General features: G+C 48.1%; 1 protein-coding gene and 1 long non-coding RNA gene across 4 annotated transcripts in view; one reads left to right on the top strand and one right to left on the bottom strand.

The window, feature by feature from the left end:
• The window catches only part of MDGA1 (MAM domain containing glycosylphosphatidylinositol anchor 1), a 148,654-nt gene extending 134,537 nt beyond the window's left edge, over positions 1-14,117 (bottom strand). Inside the window, exons 1-2 of one of the 2 annotated variants that reach the window (XM_054629836.2) lie at positions 13,584-14,117; positions 12,677-12,921 (exon numbers count right to left, since the gene is read on the bottom strand). In XM_054629836.2, coding sequence (XP_054485811.2) covers positions 12,677-12,803 — 127 coding nt within the window. In that variant the 5' untranslated portion in view covers positions 12,804-12,921; positions 13,584-14,117. Of the gene's footprint in view, positions 1-12,676; positions 12,922-13,583 lie in introns of those variants that run through there. The other variant, XM_077175803.1, reaches the window with a different exon arrangement.
• On the top strand, positions 12,986-16,099 carry LOC143693593 (uncharacterized). Of its 2 annotated transcripts, none has more exons than XR_013181440.1 (2): positions 12,986-13,112; positions 13,436-16,099. It is a non-coding gene; the product is annotated as an uncharacterized LOC143693593 (long non-coding RNA). The 2 variants fall into 2 exon arrangements; XR_013181441.1 differs by having other exon boundaries at positions 13,498-16,099.
• Positions 16,100-16,757: the final 658 nt, after the last annotated feature.

Genomic DNA, 16,757 nt, shown 5'->3' on the forward strand with positions numbered 1-16,757 from the left:
GATGAAATCACCTCACTGAAATCAGCAACTTCATCTCCAAAACCTCTGTCAGAGGCAGACAAATGGCACACCACTTTCCATCCGCACAAGCAGAAGGGCAGAAGAAACAAACAGATTTTAACTTTTTTGTGATTTAAAGTGAGTTTATTTGTTTCTGCTTGTTATGTTTTGGGGTTTTCTTCTACTTGGTTTACACTAAAGTCTTTAAAATAAAAATGTCATAAAGAAAGAGTGACAGCAACAGGATCCAAGTCATTATGTGCAGCATTTTAGGCCAGCATTTTTATGAGAGCAACAGCTCAGTTGGATTTAACTCCCTTGTCTTAGAATGAAAATGCTATCTACAGGAGTAGCACAGCAAAGCCAAAAATTATATACAGGAAAGTGAATCCTCTAAGATTTCCTCCACCCTGCTTCATTTTTCTAATGTCTTTTTTCCCTGAGGATCTGAGGAAACTCAAGCATTTCCCCTGGTCAGGCAGTAGCAGAGGCTTGAGTCAGAGTTTGGCCAGCAGCTTTTGCTGGCAGATCACAGGCACAAGGGCTGCCTGCTCACACCCCCACAGCAGCATCACTTCTGGGCTAACAAATAAAAAGTCATCTGTGTCATCAAGGTGAGCAGGTGTGACAAAGCACATATGAGAGCTAAGATATCAACAAAAATCCAATCAGCCAAACATGCCTCCAAAACTAACTACAATGACTCACTGGATCAGACAAAGAGGGAGAAAAACATTACAGGAAAAATCAGTTAGTTCAGCAACTGATCCTCTTAATTACAAACTATCACCCATTTGACACCACCCTGGGATTTGGGCGTCAGCCTTGGTGTCACCTATGTGTGCTTACCCACAGACAGCAGCTCTGCTCCCAGAGCACCTGGGACCCTAAAAAAAAAGTGTCTAGAATTACATACACAAATGCTACATTTATCCCCCTTTTTCTTGCAATGGAGGTGCTAAGATAAAACCCCTTTTACATGACCCTGAACTTACAGCTATTGCTTTCTGGCAGATATGCAATCCTGTTCAGGGAAGGCTTCTGCCTGATGGGGATGGCAGTTCTCACTTGCCCTTAAAATCCTTCATTTTCAACAGCAACAATGTTATGGGTATTATCGTGAGATCAATGAAAGAAAGAAATATTCTCATTCCTCAAACTTACACACTATCAACAGCATCATTTCTTTCTCTTTCTTTCTTTCTCTTTTTTTCCTTTTTTTTTCTTTCTTTTTTTTTTTACATCCAGCAATAGCTAGAAACATTTCCTTCTCATTTCCTTGTCCACCTCACCAAGCACATCATAGATCCTAGTACTTTTTGGCATTTTACCATTTCCTCCTTCTGCAAAGTTTTGATTTAGAGCAAGCAAAAAGCTCATAAGCATGGTTTCCTTCGCCCAGCATCCTCACTAACTGCTTCCTCTAGACTTGCTTTGAGACAATCAAATGTAATTCTTGAATTAACCTCTGTCTCTTAGTATCAGTTCTGCTGGAGCTTTACAGCACACTGTTCTATGCAAGGAAACCAAGTTTGCTATGCTGTGACATGGGGCTGGTTCCTCATTTTTCTCTGCTGCTCTTTTAAGTGTCTGCTCAAAATGCCCTGTTGACCCAACTGAAGCTGAGTGATAAGCAGCTGATCTACTGTCGTTTACCCAGCATCTCCTATCTAAAACCATCTCCTTCAGCAAGCCATATGCTGCAAACATACTTTGAAATGCCTCCATGATAATCCAAGAAGCAGAACTGTTTGTCAAGTAGCACACACACTACTGCTGGCCACTTGGAATAACCATCAGCCACAAGTAGGTACATATGCTCATTGTGATCTGCAAAAATCAGCATGGCATCTTTGCCAAGGCTTAGCAAATGCCAGAGTGGTTTCTGGTTTCAGTAACTAACATTCACTCTGGCTAATTTCTTCTTCTACATGGAGTTCCAAGCCTGATTACCAACCACAAATACATAACAAATTGCTTCTTTCAATTTGTTGTGGTGATATTCATGCCTCTCACCCAACATCCCAACATGAAAGATTTATGGTATTAATCATGCACATCATAGTAAACAGTCATTCTCTACAGTCAATTGCATTTTTCTGCTGAAATAAGGATGAAAGTGCTGAGCTGCTTATCGTTTGACCAGCCAGAACACAAACTATTATTGTGCTATTTTAACCAAAGCTGGGGCTTAGTTTCTATGGGTAACATCTTCATATGCAGCGACACAGTACAGGAGCTTGACTATCCTATTTTGAAAAAACAATTTAGAAACTTAATCACAGCTAAATGCAGGGCTTGTCTATGCAAGGAGTTATTCAGACATAGCTTTTCAAAATTAAAGATTAATTCCAGACCTGCTGTTCAGAGGTTCTCTTTCACCACTTAATGCAGCAAACTGCATTAAGCCAGTTTACACTCCTGCATCTATGCTTGCTTGAAAGACACCCCAGATCAAGAAGACCCCTGGCATTTGTCTTGCTGGAGTTTGCAGCTGTGGGATTGCAGCAGCTAAGCTGCTGCAGCCATCAAACTTCCAACTGCCCCCCCCCAATAAGCCAGCTAGTTGGATTTACAAGATTCTCATGCAGTGCCACAAGCAGGAGTTGAGTTGACTCTACTTGTTCTCACCACAACCCAAAGGAAGCATGGACCTAGTACAGGTGCCCCAGAGTTTATTTATCAAGGGGCCAAGCACAGCACGTCACTGCCAGGGGACCCCAGGCACAGGGGCTCAGCACACACCATGGGGCTCACTCAGGATGTTGCAGGAGGGGCTGGAGCACAAGCCAGGCTGAGCTCCATGCTGCTACTGCTGCACTGCCATCAGGAACCAAAACTGTGAATTCAAAGCTAGCTCAAGAGTGCACTCACAAGTCGCAGTCCTACTTCTCCGTAGGCGTTAGTGTGTGTGCACTGTAAGTCAAATTGTCAAACAAATACCACTGACACCAAGTCCTTTTGGTCTTCATTAGCATTTGGGAAACAAACACTAGAAATTTCTCTCTGTCCTCATACTCGTAAGAAAACTAAGAATATGGTTTAGCACATACCTAAAATGACAAAATGTGTTGGAATATTCATATATCCCTTTCGCTTTTTCAAAAGCTGTGCTCTGCTCTGGCACCCAGCCATATTTTAGAGTCATAACACTTGATATCACAACTCCTCCTTTGTCCTAGGCACTGTCTCTAATAATGTACCTGCTTTTCTTCCCATCCCAAATCTTTGCTCCTTCATGGCAAACACAGCCTTTCTGTCTTTCCACTAGGTAGCATCAATAGTCATTTAACCTCCTCCATTCATGACAGAAATTTTCTACAGCAAGAAATACTGCTTCTTTGATCAAGTGCAAAATAATTTAAATTGTTGCAGTGAGTCAACAGTTTCCAAAATTGATCCTTCTGCAGATCCAAGCAGAGCAAAGTGATGTGTGTACCCAAAAATGAAACATTTCTGTCTCTCTGGTGCTCAACTTCTAGAAGACCTCCAAAGGGTGTCCTAAAATAAATTCTAACCCATTCCAAAGATGAGCTAAATTGGTAGCGAATGACAAAACATGGTTTTGTTTTCTTACTAGATAAGCTTGATTCAGCAATAACTGGATCAGAGCCTATTTTCAATGGCTTATGCCCTCTTTTTTAGGATGTATTTACCTTGGATCTATCAGCCACAGGGATTGCACTTAATACCAACTGCACCTTACCAGAGAGAAAAGGATGGTTAAAACTTTGCTGATGTTCGATTCTCCATTCTGCCATCGGCAAATCACTTTATCTCCATCTCATTTCCCCACATGCAGAGTGGAATAACCAGGCAACAGAAGCATTGTAAAGGTGGAAGCTCATAGATATTAAAGGGATGGGAGACACATAAGCCCACAAGGAATCCTACATGTACACTGTGAGAGGGATTTTCAGGTCTATCAACTGCAGATGCCCCTACCAGTTAAATATTTTTAACACCCCACCTGTATTCACATGACTGGCAGGGGAATTCTGTATCCCATCACCAGCTGGCTCTTGCTGCTCAGGTTACTTTTATGAGCCTCCAGTTCTCAATGTTCTGCTATTTTGAGAAATGCTCCAAGTCAGAATAATCCATTTATTAAACTTAGGAAAAGACACTCATTCTTTACTCTAAGTCTACAGATGTCTTTTTCTGCTATGCAAGGCATGCAACAAGCACCAGAAGGTGAAACAGTATTTGTAAGCAAAACCCATTTTGACACGTTTCTCAAACATCTGTCTGAATCACATCTTTGTTTTTCCTTTTTATTTCATCACAAAGGCACACAAGAGATGCACAAGATTCCCATCCACATTTATTTTAAAACAATTTACGCTAATTAGTGAAGGACCATTTCCTTCTGAAACAGGAGCAGCAATAGCAAGCAGTTACTCTTATATTAAATGTCCACCTGCAGACATCCTAAAGCTTTTCTCACAGCTTGACTTCAGCTTTCAATGTTTTGTCAGTTCTTCTATAGGCAACATTTGCTTATTTGTCTTCAGAAACTGCCGTTCTTACTGCACCTTCGTCAATTGCTATCCTCACCCTGCCATTTCCATTTACAGGAACCCAGCAAAAGTATCTGGATGCCATTTGTCCTATGTTACAGCTCACAGTGGAGACAAACCACAAGCCAACAGATCACAGCCAGGAGGATTTTTAGTTACACTGGTGGTGTCTCCCTTATGCAAGCTAAAGCAAAGGGTAACAGCCATGAGTGATTTGCAGCAGGAGTGGAAAAGGAGCCACAAGGAAGCAAGAGGCTGGCTAGAGCAATAAAAGCTGCTCAAGGTCCCTGCTTGCCGCCTCGATGCACCCTCTCCCTGAGGTCTGCAGCCCAGCACAGAGCCATGACCTGCTCACAGAGCAGAGCTGGTGACTTCACATCACCAGGCCACTCCAGCAAAACAGCTGTCCCCAGTGGGCTGCCCTGCTCTGTTCACAGCCACTGAAATACAGAACTGTGTCTACACAGCTGTTCCTTGCTAGCACAATACTGAGAACACTGAGTGCTCTGCAGAAGGAGCATCCTTCTCAGAGGAGTTCAAGCATTACTAGAACCATAAAGCTCTCTCTTCACTTTGGGAATACACTCACAAACACACACTGGAGTAACCACATCACCTAGTCTAGAAGAACAAATGGAAAATTTAAAGATCTAATTATTTCTATTCAGCTGCCTCTCTACTTCCCTGGTTAACTTTAGGTGTCTATTTTCCCAGCCACGGGCCATAGCATTTGGGCATTAAAACAAAAACTTTAGTCAGAAGCTGACCTTGGATAGAGTGTGGCAAGTACAGTGGTGCAAAGAACTCCCTGCAGGTAGCCACAATGCTCAGAAGACACCATTGCTCTAGGCTAGGGCCCCTATTAGCCGTGTTTTTCAAGGGCCAAAGAACCAGCATCAATTCCATACCTCTGCTGTGGGCCACTCAGCTCTGCTGCATCACAGAACCAAGGCTACAGACATATCACAGCACTAATGACCTCAACAGAGGTTTATAAAGCCCAATAGTCAGACATCACCTTGCTGTCTTTTCTTCCTCTCCCAGAGCAAGGCCATACTTGTGTATCTCTCTTCCCTCATATCCATTCAGATTGCTTTAATCCTACCTTTTTGAGAACAAAAGCCAACCAAACAAAAGCCTAAAAAAAAAAAAAGGCCCCAAACCACAACTACACAGATATGTTAAGGAAAAAAAAAAGAAAATAAAAAAATGAGGGAAAACCTAACGAGGGATTTAAGAGGCCTGCACTCACTCTCACTTTTTTGAAAAATCTTTGTTTGGATATGGGCAAGAAGGAGTGGAAGAAAAGCACATTCATAATCCAGGAGAAAGTGGAAGGAGAGAGAGAAAAATAAACAAAAAAAGAGGAAATGGTAAAAAAATACCCGGGGGGTGGGGTGGTTATGTAGTGCTTGGGTACAGTTTGACAGAGCTCCAGATCCCAAAACAAACCCGGGACAGACACAAAGCCACACGCAGGCAGCCAGCGCCAAAACCTGGACGCGGCAGCTCCATCCCGGGCGCTCGTTCCCCACAGCCACCGGGAAGAAGGACAGGAGGACAGCGGGGTCCCGCCCGAAGGAAAGGGCCCCGGGAAGCAGAGCCGCCTGTGGGCGCCCCCGGCACCGGTGCCGCGCCCGGCCCGCCCAGGCGGGAGCGCGTCCCGAGGAAATCCCGGCCGCTGTGCCGGGAAAGGGGCGCTGGGCCGGCACCCCCGGCGGGGCCGCGCTCCGCCTCCCTCTGCCGGGCAGCGGCGGAGGCGCGTCCCGCCGCCAGATGCGCTCCGCAGCCACAGCTGCAGGGGAGCCGCCGGCAGGGAAGGACGGGCAGCCTCTTCCTCGGGTGCGAGGGGAAGCAGGAACCGCCTGCGGCGGCGCTTCCTGCGTGGGCAGAAGTCACAGAAAATAAGCGGGAGTCTAAACCTTCGTTCCGAGAAACGCTTGACACTGGGCACAAAGGCTCTCGGCCTCCCATTATGTGCTGTCCCGGCTAGCCTGGTGGTAACAGCCCTTCTCACGCTTGAACTTCGTTGAGACCAGATCAGCTGTAGCCCAGGATCTCCTCTCCTCCTCCACTCCTCGAGCTCTTTCCTAGCTCTTTAATGCAGCACTTCTGAGTCTCAGCTCCATGGATTGTCACACATTTAATTTCTTCTATTAAACAGTAGGCAAGTGCTCAGCTATAAGAAAAAAACTTTTGTTGTTTCTTCAGTCACCTTCCCCAAATGAGGGACAGATGAGAGCTCTTTTTCTTTTCAAACTGAAGTACTTTGGATCCTACCAGAGATCTCAGCAGTGTAACATGGGCACAGAGACATAAAATACACAAATTCTCCTTTTCCACTTCTCAACACATCACTCTGTCTGGTAGATCCTGAAGGCCTCCCCAGATGTGCAGTGTCAATGTCATAGCTCTCCCCTTTCCTCCACAAGCTTAGGGGACACTGGCACATTTTACCCTTTTGAATTTAAACCTGTACCACATCAGAGGATGATGATCAGCAGAAAGTGTCTGGGACACAGGCACGTGGTGTGTTCACCTTGACTGCTTGAGAGCAGAAATGGTCTCAAAGTTTTCTTAACAGTTTCAGCATACCTAAATATGGTAGCCCGGCATCCCTGGGCTACCAGGGATGTTTGTTCCAAGAACAAACCAACATTATCCACTGTCTCTTGTCTAGAGGGCTCATCTTCTCCACAGCAAAGCACAGCCCCTTCTGACAACAAAAAACACCAACATCTCACCTGATGAGAATTTTACCTATGAACTGTCTCTGCAGACCTAACACACAAACCAGTTGCCTGTGGACTTACCTTATGCCACCTAGAGAAGCCTTTTGCAGGTAGGGTTTGGGACATTTCCATGAAAAGAGTGAGAAACACCTTCTACCCCAAGCTGTCTTTCACAAGTAGAAATGCATCTCTCTCTACTGCTTTTATCAGCACACTGGCACTGGGCAGAAGGCAATTTTCCCCCACCCCCCTCTGCCCTCCTAATAACAAGCCATAGCCATGCAGGCATGGTTCTTAGCTTAATGTTAATAGACTATGCTTAATGAACCAAGAGAGCACAGTGTGTATGGAGGGAGGGACTGGAAGCCTGAAACCACACTATTCAAGCAAGCAGAATAGCAGTAACTCATCAAAACACAGGCAAAACTGTAGGGCTTCTGGTTGATGGGAAGTGTCACAAGATCCCTGAGTTACCAGCATGAAAATCATTTTTATCTTTACTTCAAAATAAGAACAGCAGCCTCAGCAGCACAGCACCCCTTACTGCCACTGCTGAATTACTGTCTTGAACCTCCAGGGCCATCTTCTGCTGCATCTTCCACTTACTGGGAGTCACTTACTACATCTACCTCCCCCCCTCTTTCAAACTCATCTGAAATCATATATATATATATCAGAAACTCCAGTGTGAACCTGACATGGTGATAATTTTAAAAGCTGTGCTGCTCATGTCAAATTATTCAACATCTGTCTTCATGTTCCCACAAAAATTAGCATAGGATGGTGGTTTCTGATGACACCTATAGTGAAATATTTTGACTTCATCCAGCAAGTTGCAAACAACCTGTCAAGAGGATAATGTCAGTTTTCTAGAACTGCATATTAAAGTCAATTGAGGGCTTATCTGGTGTGTGAAGCTACTGACCTGACCTAAAACCAGAGGCTCTAGTGTCACAGAAGAGTAAATCTGACACATTACAACTAAAGAACAGCAAGGTATTCTGAGGCTGGACAGATTTAATGCCTTGACCTATAAGAGCTGATCAAGAACTATGCAAATCTTGGACCAACCCAGTCCATTGGTGAAACTAGTCCTATGGCACTGCAGTTAGAAAACTCATTCCTCAAAAGACTATACAGCCTAGGCCAACACAGATTTAACAGCTGGACAGCAAAGAGAACTGATTGAGCACAAAGAATGTGTGTACATCCATATATATATATGTGTACACACACACACAAATATATTTAGTTTGGGGGACCACTGTGCTCAAGCATTGCATTTTCCCAACACAATCAGCCAAGAAGTGGCTCACAGGAGCCAGCTGCATCATTCCTTTTGCCAGCAATCTCTTCAGCCATTTCTGAAGACACAGGGTGCACTGAGATGACAGCAAGGTACTTGAAGGGCTTCATGTCTTGGCCCCCTGTTACTGCTGGCAAAATAGCTCTAGGCAGAGGCATGTGAGAGGGATGGATTCAGATCAGCAGGCTCCAGGTGACATTAGAGTGCCTGTGCCCCTGTCAGCAGAAGATATGGATGCATAAAGGTTGCAAGAGGGTGTGGGACAGTCTATGATAAAAAAAAACTCTAGGAAAAGTGTTTTTACTTTAAAAAACAAACAAACAAACAGGTAAAAGGAGCAGGAAAAAAATCATGTCATGTGTACATGAAATGAAAAAGTGTGGATGTTTATAGCCTAAACACCAGACATGTTTTACTATGACACTCCTCCATCACAGACACAAGAAAACAGTCTTCAACTAGTTTGGGGTTTTTTTTGCTATGTCTGCAGTGGCATCTCAGGGATGATTCAATGTGATGGTGTCTCTTAAAACAAAGAGCCTCAACAGGTCATTTATTCCCCACCTCCAAAGGCAGGGCAGGACTACCTGACACTCCAAGCGCTTCACCCCACCAGTTTCAAGTGCAGCCCATCCAGTCCCTCTGATCATGGTGCCAGGCAGCTTTCCTTGCTGCCCAGCCTAAACATTTCCTTTCATTCCCTTTCCATCACCTTGCTGTATGTAGCCCCTCACCACACACAGTGATGCCCATTCCTGCAATGTCTTTTCTGCAGTTGAATTAGGAGAGGCAGGGGACAAAACATCCCACTTTCTTATTCTGCCTGAAAGGCTGCTGCTGATCAGTGGGACTGTGCTAATTGCAAGACAACCCAGTAATGTTAATTATACACTGCACATGGAGCAAGCACAGCAGCAGCACTGTGCACACCAAACCAGAGCTACCCAAGTCCTGGAACCTAGAAAGCAGAGTGGGAGGCAAGAGGCATGCTTTTCCCTCTGAATGCCACCACCACACCCCAATCCTCCCCTCTCAGTCTAACTTACAGTCTTTAAGTGTTGATAACTACAAGCCTTGAAGGGCAAGTCCCCTGTCTCCTTACCTCTTCTTTCCTCCTCCTCCTCAATTTTGACATTTTCTAGAGATCTATTACGGTTGGCTTCTCATCTTGACCAGCAGCATTAACACACCAGGACTGAAAAGCACATGCAGTCTGGGAAATAGGCTACCACAAAAGGCTGATAAAAGTTGCCTCTTGGCAGCCTGCTGAATTGCCTTCCCCATCAGGCCAACCTTGTCTCACTGCAACAAACAAGGCTGAAAGAATGGGATCAGCTAATGAGAAGAGGGTTTCAGACACACTTCAGTCATTACAACAAATGCCAATTTATATAACAAGCCTCTTCAGGTAGCAGGCAAAAAGCACCTTGACTCCTAATTAAATTGCACCTCAATTGCAAATGCTTCTTTCCCAGAACCCCCCTTATCCACATTTTATTTATACCATTCATCTCAATAAACCTCTCCAACGACTCTGCTCTCCCAGACAGAGGTCTTTTGTGTGCATCCATGTGGGTGTATTATTTAAAGGGTACATCACATGGATACTTTATCTTGTTTAATCTGATTTAATCTCAGGAGATTTGCTAAAGTAAAATATATTTATAGACCCATATAGATGCCTCCCCCAGTCTCCACTGCCAATAGGCAAAGGCAGGAAAAGAGATCTGAACCGTGACACATGAGTTCCCATAATTTTTACATTAGGTGCCACATGAGATTGACATTCACAACACAGGATGCTGAAGTACAGCTTAAAGCTATGGCAAGAGACCAATACGGAGGAAAAACCCAAGCGGAGGGGGGGCAGTGGGACTAATTTCTAATCCTGCTTTTTATTTATCCTTGCACATATAACAATATTAATCCAGCTCTGCTTGAGCCATCAGCAACAGCAACCTCACATCCAAAGAAACAGTGCTGGCTGCAGAAGGCATGAAATCAGCCCAGGGTAGTGGACTGAAGGCAGAATTGGTGAGGACAATATGAAAACTATTAGTCACCGTCCAAGTTTGCAGCGTGCTGATTCCACGAGACACTGCTCTGGGCTGCACTCAGCGACAACTGCGCATTAACGCTCCTGTTGTTCGATAGTTTGGAGAGGCAGGGGTGGGAAAAGGAAGGAAGACACTAGATTTCCCCTTTGTGTAGTTAAGAGAACAGACAGAAATAGTGGACCATTTTGGCTTAAAAGGATGCCTTCATCTTAGTGTATGTGTGCATCTGTGCTTTCTTTTGTACACAGCTTCTTCAATCTCTCTCTGAGAGAAAAAGACAAAAACATCAGTAAGTTATTCTGAAGATCTAATAGCAGCAACTCTGTCAAATGCAAGTTCACTGAAGTGTATGAAAAAATACAACAGGCAACCCTCTAAAGCACATTCAAGCAAACCTGGTTTTAAGCTCTGTCCCTCTTGCTACAATCCTAGGCAGTGAGTCCATTCTACAGCAACTGACAGCAAAAACACTGATGTGAAATAATAAAAGTTCAGCTAGAAGCAGAGTACCTGTTTTAAAAGATAAAATTATATGCCCCGACCAGGTTTCTGTACCACAAACTCATTCTACTCCTCATCTTTCCAGCATTTCAAGGGTCATAGAATTTTTGTCTGGATATACAGACTGGGAGAACAAAACACAAATACTGAGAAGAAGAAAGAAAAAAAATAAAGGAAGCTGAACACTCTCTATTTAAAATGGTTATTTTACAAAACAGACCCAAACTCAAATTAACATCCCAGTCCTCAAGGAGAAAGGACGAATTGTTTCCATTAAAGAAATACATCATTAAAAAGTGACCTACAAAGACTTACCCATAGTCAGTGAGACTGAACTGATCTTTGCCAGAGCTCACACAAGAGACTGGCTGCGTGCTGTTAAAAAAGAGGGAGCGGGGGGGCTGGACTCTCTCACTGGGGTCTCTCTTCAGAGCTCAGAGAGCTTGGCTTGTTAGAGGCAGTGGCATGCCTTCCAGAAGGACTTAACAGCAACGCACAACTGAGTTGTAAGCCAAGATAAAGCCGGCTTGTTATGAGAGACAAGTCTTGTGGGTTGCTTTTATTTATTTTTTCCCAGTGTATTGGAAATGCAGATCTTGTAAAGCAAGAATTCAGAGGGGGCTGGGAGAGGGAAAGGGGGGCTGCACGTCTGGCTGAAGTAAACCCCGGGTGTTCTCCCAGCGCGGGGCTTGTGCTCGGCGGCACGGGGCGTCATCCCCCGCCTCTGCCCTCGCACTGAGGGGCTGCGGGAGCCAAACCTCTCCTGAGGAGACCACCCGAGCTCGCCATTTGCCACCCTGCCTGCAAACAAGGAGAGGAAGTAAGCTCCGTAAATGCAAAAATAATAATAGTAAAAAGGGAAAAAAAATATCAAGCAGCTCGGCATCATCCCTGCCACAGACCACCACCCACCCATCTCCATCACCTTAAGAAGAAAATCAGCCGCGAAGTTCCACAGGGTGCAAAACCAGCCTCGCCTCGCCCCCCCGGGCAGCCCGGCTGTGGGGAGCCGAGCCGGGCGGAGCCGTGCCGGCGGCGGGAGCGGGCAGCCCCCGGCAGGCCGGGAACGAGAGCGGGCAGCCCGCACGCCCTTCTCCCTGCTTCCCCGTGCCCGTGCTCCTGAGAGCAAGGAAACCCGCAAGCGCATCGCCGAGAAGGGATCCTCCGTCCTCCCCCTGCCCCAAAGAAAAGGCAACTCGGAGGTGCTCCCAGAGCCGCCCCCGCCGGCATCAGCGCGGCGTCCCCACGCGAGGCGGGTGGCAGCGGGGAGGCAGGGCCGGGGCTCCAGCCGCTCCCCCGCGGCGGTCCCGCCGGGCTCCCTCCGTGCCATCGCGGCGGACTCGTACATGGGAGGCGGCCAGAGGTTACGGCGAGAAATTATGAAGTAGCTACAGGCGCTGGAAGCCCTATTGCTGCGTCAGTCTCTCCGCTCAGGCTGAGGCGAGGTTCGGCGGCATCATTTACTTTCTCCTGCAGGTGCTTTTTAACTTTGATCCCACCGCCGCCGTCTGCGCCCTCGCCCCCCACCCCTCCCTCGCAAACAGCGACAGCGTCTCTTACCGTACACCCCTTGTCCCCTGCTGTACACCGGCACCAGAGACAGGAATAAAAAACAGATCATGTCCATCTTCAAGGCAGAGCCTTCATCGCCGGCGAAGAAAAACAGCCAAAACAGCTCAGGCAGCATCCGGCGGGGGAGCGAGGAGCAGCCGAAAGCCTCCTGAAACGCCGCCCCATGCGCCCCGCTCCGCGCCGGGCACCGGCGCCCCTCGGGCGGAGGAAGGGACCCCCCACACAGGGGCCACCTGGGGGTAAAATTTAAAATTTAGGAGAAAGGAAAAAAAAAAAAAAAAGAAAAAAGAAAGAAAGAAAGAAAGGAGTGAGAGAGCCAGAGAAGGAGGCAGGAGGGCAGAAACGCGGAGTACCGCTTCCCGCTTCCCCTCTCCAGGTTGCTCGAGGATCTCCAGGCGAACAGGCAGCCGCACCCGCGCTCGGGGTACGGGGAAAGGCCAGCCCGGGGGCACCGGGCCGGCACCGGGTAGGGCGGGAGCAGGAACCGGGCCAGCCCGGGCTCCTTTGTTCCGCGGGAGCTGCCGAGCGCTGCCCCAGTCCCGCGCTGCCCGAAGTGCTGCCAACTGGGGCCAACTTGAGTGAGTCCTCACCCTCCCTCCTCCTGACGAGGCTCTGGCCGCAGCCCTTGGAGCGGACGGGGAGAAGGAGAAGGAGGTGGAGAAAAAGGGGGGAAGCGAGGGTGGGGGGTAGGAGCCAGCTGCTGAAAGGCGGAGGAAGGGATAGGTGATTCTCGCTCCTCTTTTCCAGATCTTCTGAGGAGGGGATTGTTGTAATTAATCAAATCCAGGAAGGATTTTTTTTTTTTAAAGCGGCTCCCAAGAGCTCCCCCAGCTGCACTGCACCGCCCCAACCAGCCTGAAGGGAGAAGCAACCGAGGAGCAGACAGACCACGCACCCTCGCAGCGCCTGCAGCTCAGCCCGGCTCTCCTCGCCTCCTCCCCAGCCTGCCAGGTCCTTCGCCCTTCAAAACTTTCCCTGATGTTGTGTGCCAGCCTCGTGTGGGTGCGTCGCCTCCGTGCTTGCCTGCTCCGCCCGCCTCGCAGAGGATTTGCAGCTGCACAGGGGCCCGTGTCTCTCTCCCTCGACGGCTGCCGGAGCTCCTAGTGGGAACTAACGGGCTGCAACTGAAAGGTAGCCGGCAATGAGGGACAAGAAGATGGACAAAGTTGAGCTACTCCTGCCAGACGCCAGCTGGAAACCGCTTGGGAGGTCTCTACCCCACCGCTGTTTCCTGAAGCGCCAAAATCTCCTGCAGAAGTTGCCGGGAACGCCACCGCTCCCGAGGCGGCCCCGACGGGGCGTCCCGGGCTTCCCGCGCCCGCCGGCGGGGCTGGCCTGAGGCCGCCTCCCTCCCTCCTGCCTGCCGGCTCTGCCAGCCGCGCCTGATTTTCTACTCTGTTGGCTTTCCAGGTTTCCCCCCCACCCTCTTCACCATTTCATTACCCTTCGCTAAAAAAAAAAAAAAAGAAAAAAAAAAAAAAAGAGAGCCAATTAAAGCGGGCGTGCTGGGGAGAGCCCTGCCTCCTGCCCAATTCCGCGAGCTTCCCCGCGCCTCGCCCCGGCCCAATTATGGACAAGACCGCAGGGATGGGAGAAAGAGGGATTTGCTTCGGGCGGGAGAACGATTGTCAGTCCGGGGTACTCTCATCCTCAGGACCCTCGCGGCAAGGTCGGCTTCTCCCGGCTGGGACCTGAATGAAGTGCCAAGGGATGGGGGACAGCGCAGGTTTCGGGGGTGTCTCCTTGGTGCTGGTGCTCGCTGGTGCCAGCAAAGTTTTTGGGGCCCCCCAGGTAGGTTGCAGGCTGGCGGGGCTGCCTTGTGCATGCTGCTGGGGAGCGGCGGGGCGGGTGCTGTGCGGGCCCAGCCCGGTGCGTGGCTGCCGGCCCGGGCCGCGGGGATGCTCCTTCGTGAAACCCGGAGCGGGGAACCTGTGCATGCCCCGCTCCCCGTGCCCCCGCGTAGGGCCCGGGAGAGAGGAAGGAGCAGGAGGAGGATGCTGAGAGAGCCCCGAGCATCTCCACCGGCAGCGCGGGCTACGCGGGGCCCTGCTTTACCATCTCTATCTCCGTCTGCTTTGCCAGGGAGATAAAACGCTGCTTCTGGGAAGCCCAGACCTGCTCGCCCCCGAGCTGGCGAGCCCACCCGTGCCTGTCCCGGGTGCATAGCAATGAGCCAGACCGTAAAGCGGAGCCAGCGCCGTGGAAACCCCCCTTAGCGGCGCGTTCTGCTCCCGGGAGCCGGCTCCGGCTCGCCTCTAACCCAGCGCTGGCTCAGCTGGGGCTCCCGGGCAGGGCTGATGCGGGTGTCCCTTAGCGACAGCGAGCCCTCTCCGGCTTTTCCTCGGGGCTGGTCCCTGCGCGCCCCCGCCTCGGCCACGCGTGGGCTCGGCTCGCTGCCCCGGGGGCTCCCGGCCTGGCATCCACGCCCGCTGCCCGCCGCAGCTGGCCAGGGGTGCGGGACCCGGCAGGCACTGAGTTGTCACGAGAACAGGTCACTCCCTGGATGAAAATGTAATTAAAAAAAAAAAAATCAAAAACTATGGCCCAAAGAGCGGCTGGTTGCTCAGTCATGCTCTAACAAACAAGCAATTAATAGATATGGCCCCTAATTAGCAAGTAGTTATTGTAAACGGCGCTCAGTCAGAAAGAGAAAAGCAGAAGCATGCCCCAGGAAGAGAGCAGCGGTACAGACAGGACAGCATCACCCAGAGCCCAGCGTCCCCCCAGTGCCCGGTATCCATGCACGTGGGAAGCAGTTTCCCACTGGACTCTATTCTATCACTTATCAGGATACCACCAGTACAAAACTGCCTTGTTTGTTTTTGTAGTCATTTACGGTTTTGTTCCTTTGTATTTCTTTTTTTGCTTTTTTTTTTTTTTTTTTTTTTTTTGCTATAACTAAGGGAAAATTTGCCTAGAAACTGTGTTTTTAACACTCTTAAGATGCCTTTTCCCTAGCTGATAGCATAGAGCAGGGCACCTGTGAAAGCACCTGATATGAGCAAATTTATTCTTTAATACAATAAACCCTTATCTGAGAAGTATTTAATCCTTCCTGCGCTGGGTGGTTGCAGCATTAATAAAGGGTGCCTAGGTAGAAGGAGGCAGCCAGCACCAGGAGAACAGGTGGATCAACTCCTTTGCCACAGCATGAGGAGAAGCAGGAGCTGATGATAATGAGACAAAATAAAATTGTCTACATCTCCACAAAGCAGGCTGAAGGCAACCCAAGGAAAACAAGACGAAGAGATGTTTGCAGATCCAGGAAGCTTTGTGGTGATGAAATAAAACCGTGGAGACATGAGTCTTGTTCTTTTCTATGCATAATTTTGAAATAAGGATATTTATGTGGCATTTTGTAGCCCTTCCATTATTTTTTTCCAGGGATTCTCATTAAATTATGGAATAGTGCCTCGCTGTTTGAATGAGTATGAATTACATATCTGGCTAATGAGTCAAAAAAAAATCCAAAAAATGTATGCTTCACACCCCTTTTTTGTGTTAGTATTCAATGCACATGCTCATGTTTCACTGGCACAAATGCTTATGAAAGATGAATTTCAAAGTAAACTGCCAAAGTATATTCTGAGTAGGAAAAGATACTGCCAAAACCCAAGAACATAACTGCATTTGCTAAGTAAGGTAATTAATAATTATTGCTTGAGGCCTAATAAATCATAGCATTCATAATTATGGAGTTTCCAGTGGTTGACAGCAAGGCAGCACTCCCATGCACACTTGCTAAGCAAGCTACTTGTTATAGGGAAACCATACCCTGTAGTGATTGTACTTGTCAGAAAGCAAAGATGAAGGATGGCTTTCCTCCCCCCTGACTCTTTCCACAGAACATATTTGTCCCATCTTTCCATCTGGGAGTCAGTGTCTCCGGTCACTTCTCAAGACCCCACTTGTCAAATGAGTCCTGTCTCTGAAATATTTATACATACTTCATCACCTATATTTCACAGCTCTGTTAAGAGGTAGACAGTCTCTGGGACAGCTGCTGTGTTCAAAGAGAGCAAATCATACAAAGCATGACACCAGGCAGGAAGCGATTGAGGAACTGTGT

This window comes from Agelaius phoeniceus, chromosome 3 (genome assembly GCF_051311805.1).
Source record: "Agelaius phoeniceus isolate bAgePho1 chromosome 3, bAgePho1.hap1, whole genome shotgun sequence".
Classification (NCBI taxonomy): domain Eukaryota; kingdom Metazoa; phylum Chordata; class Aves; order Passeriformes; family Icteridae; genus Agelaius; species Agelaius phoeniceus.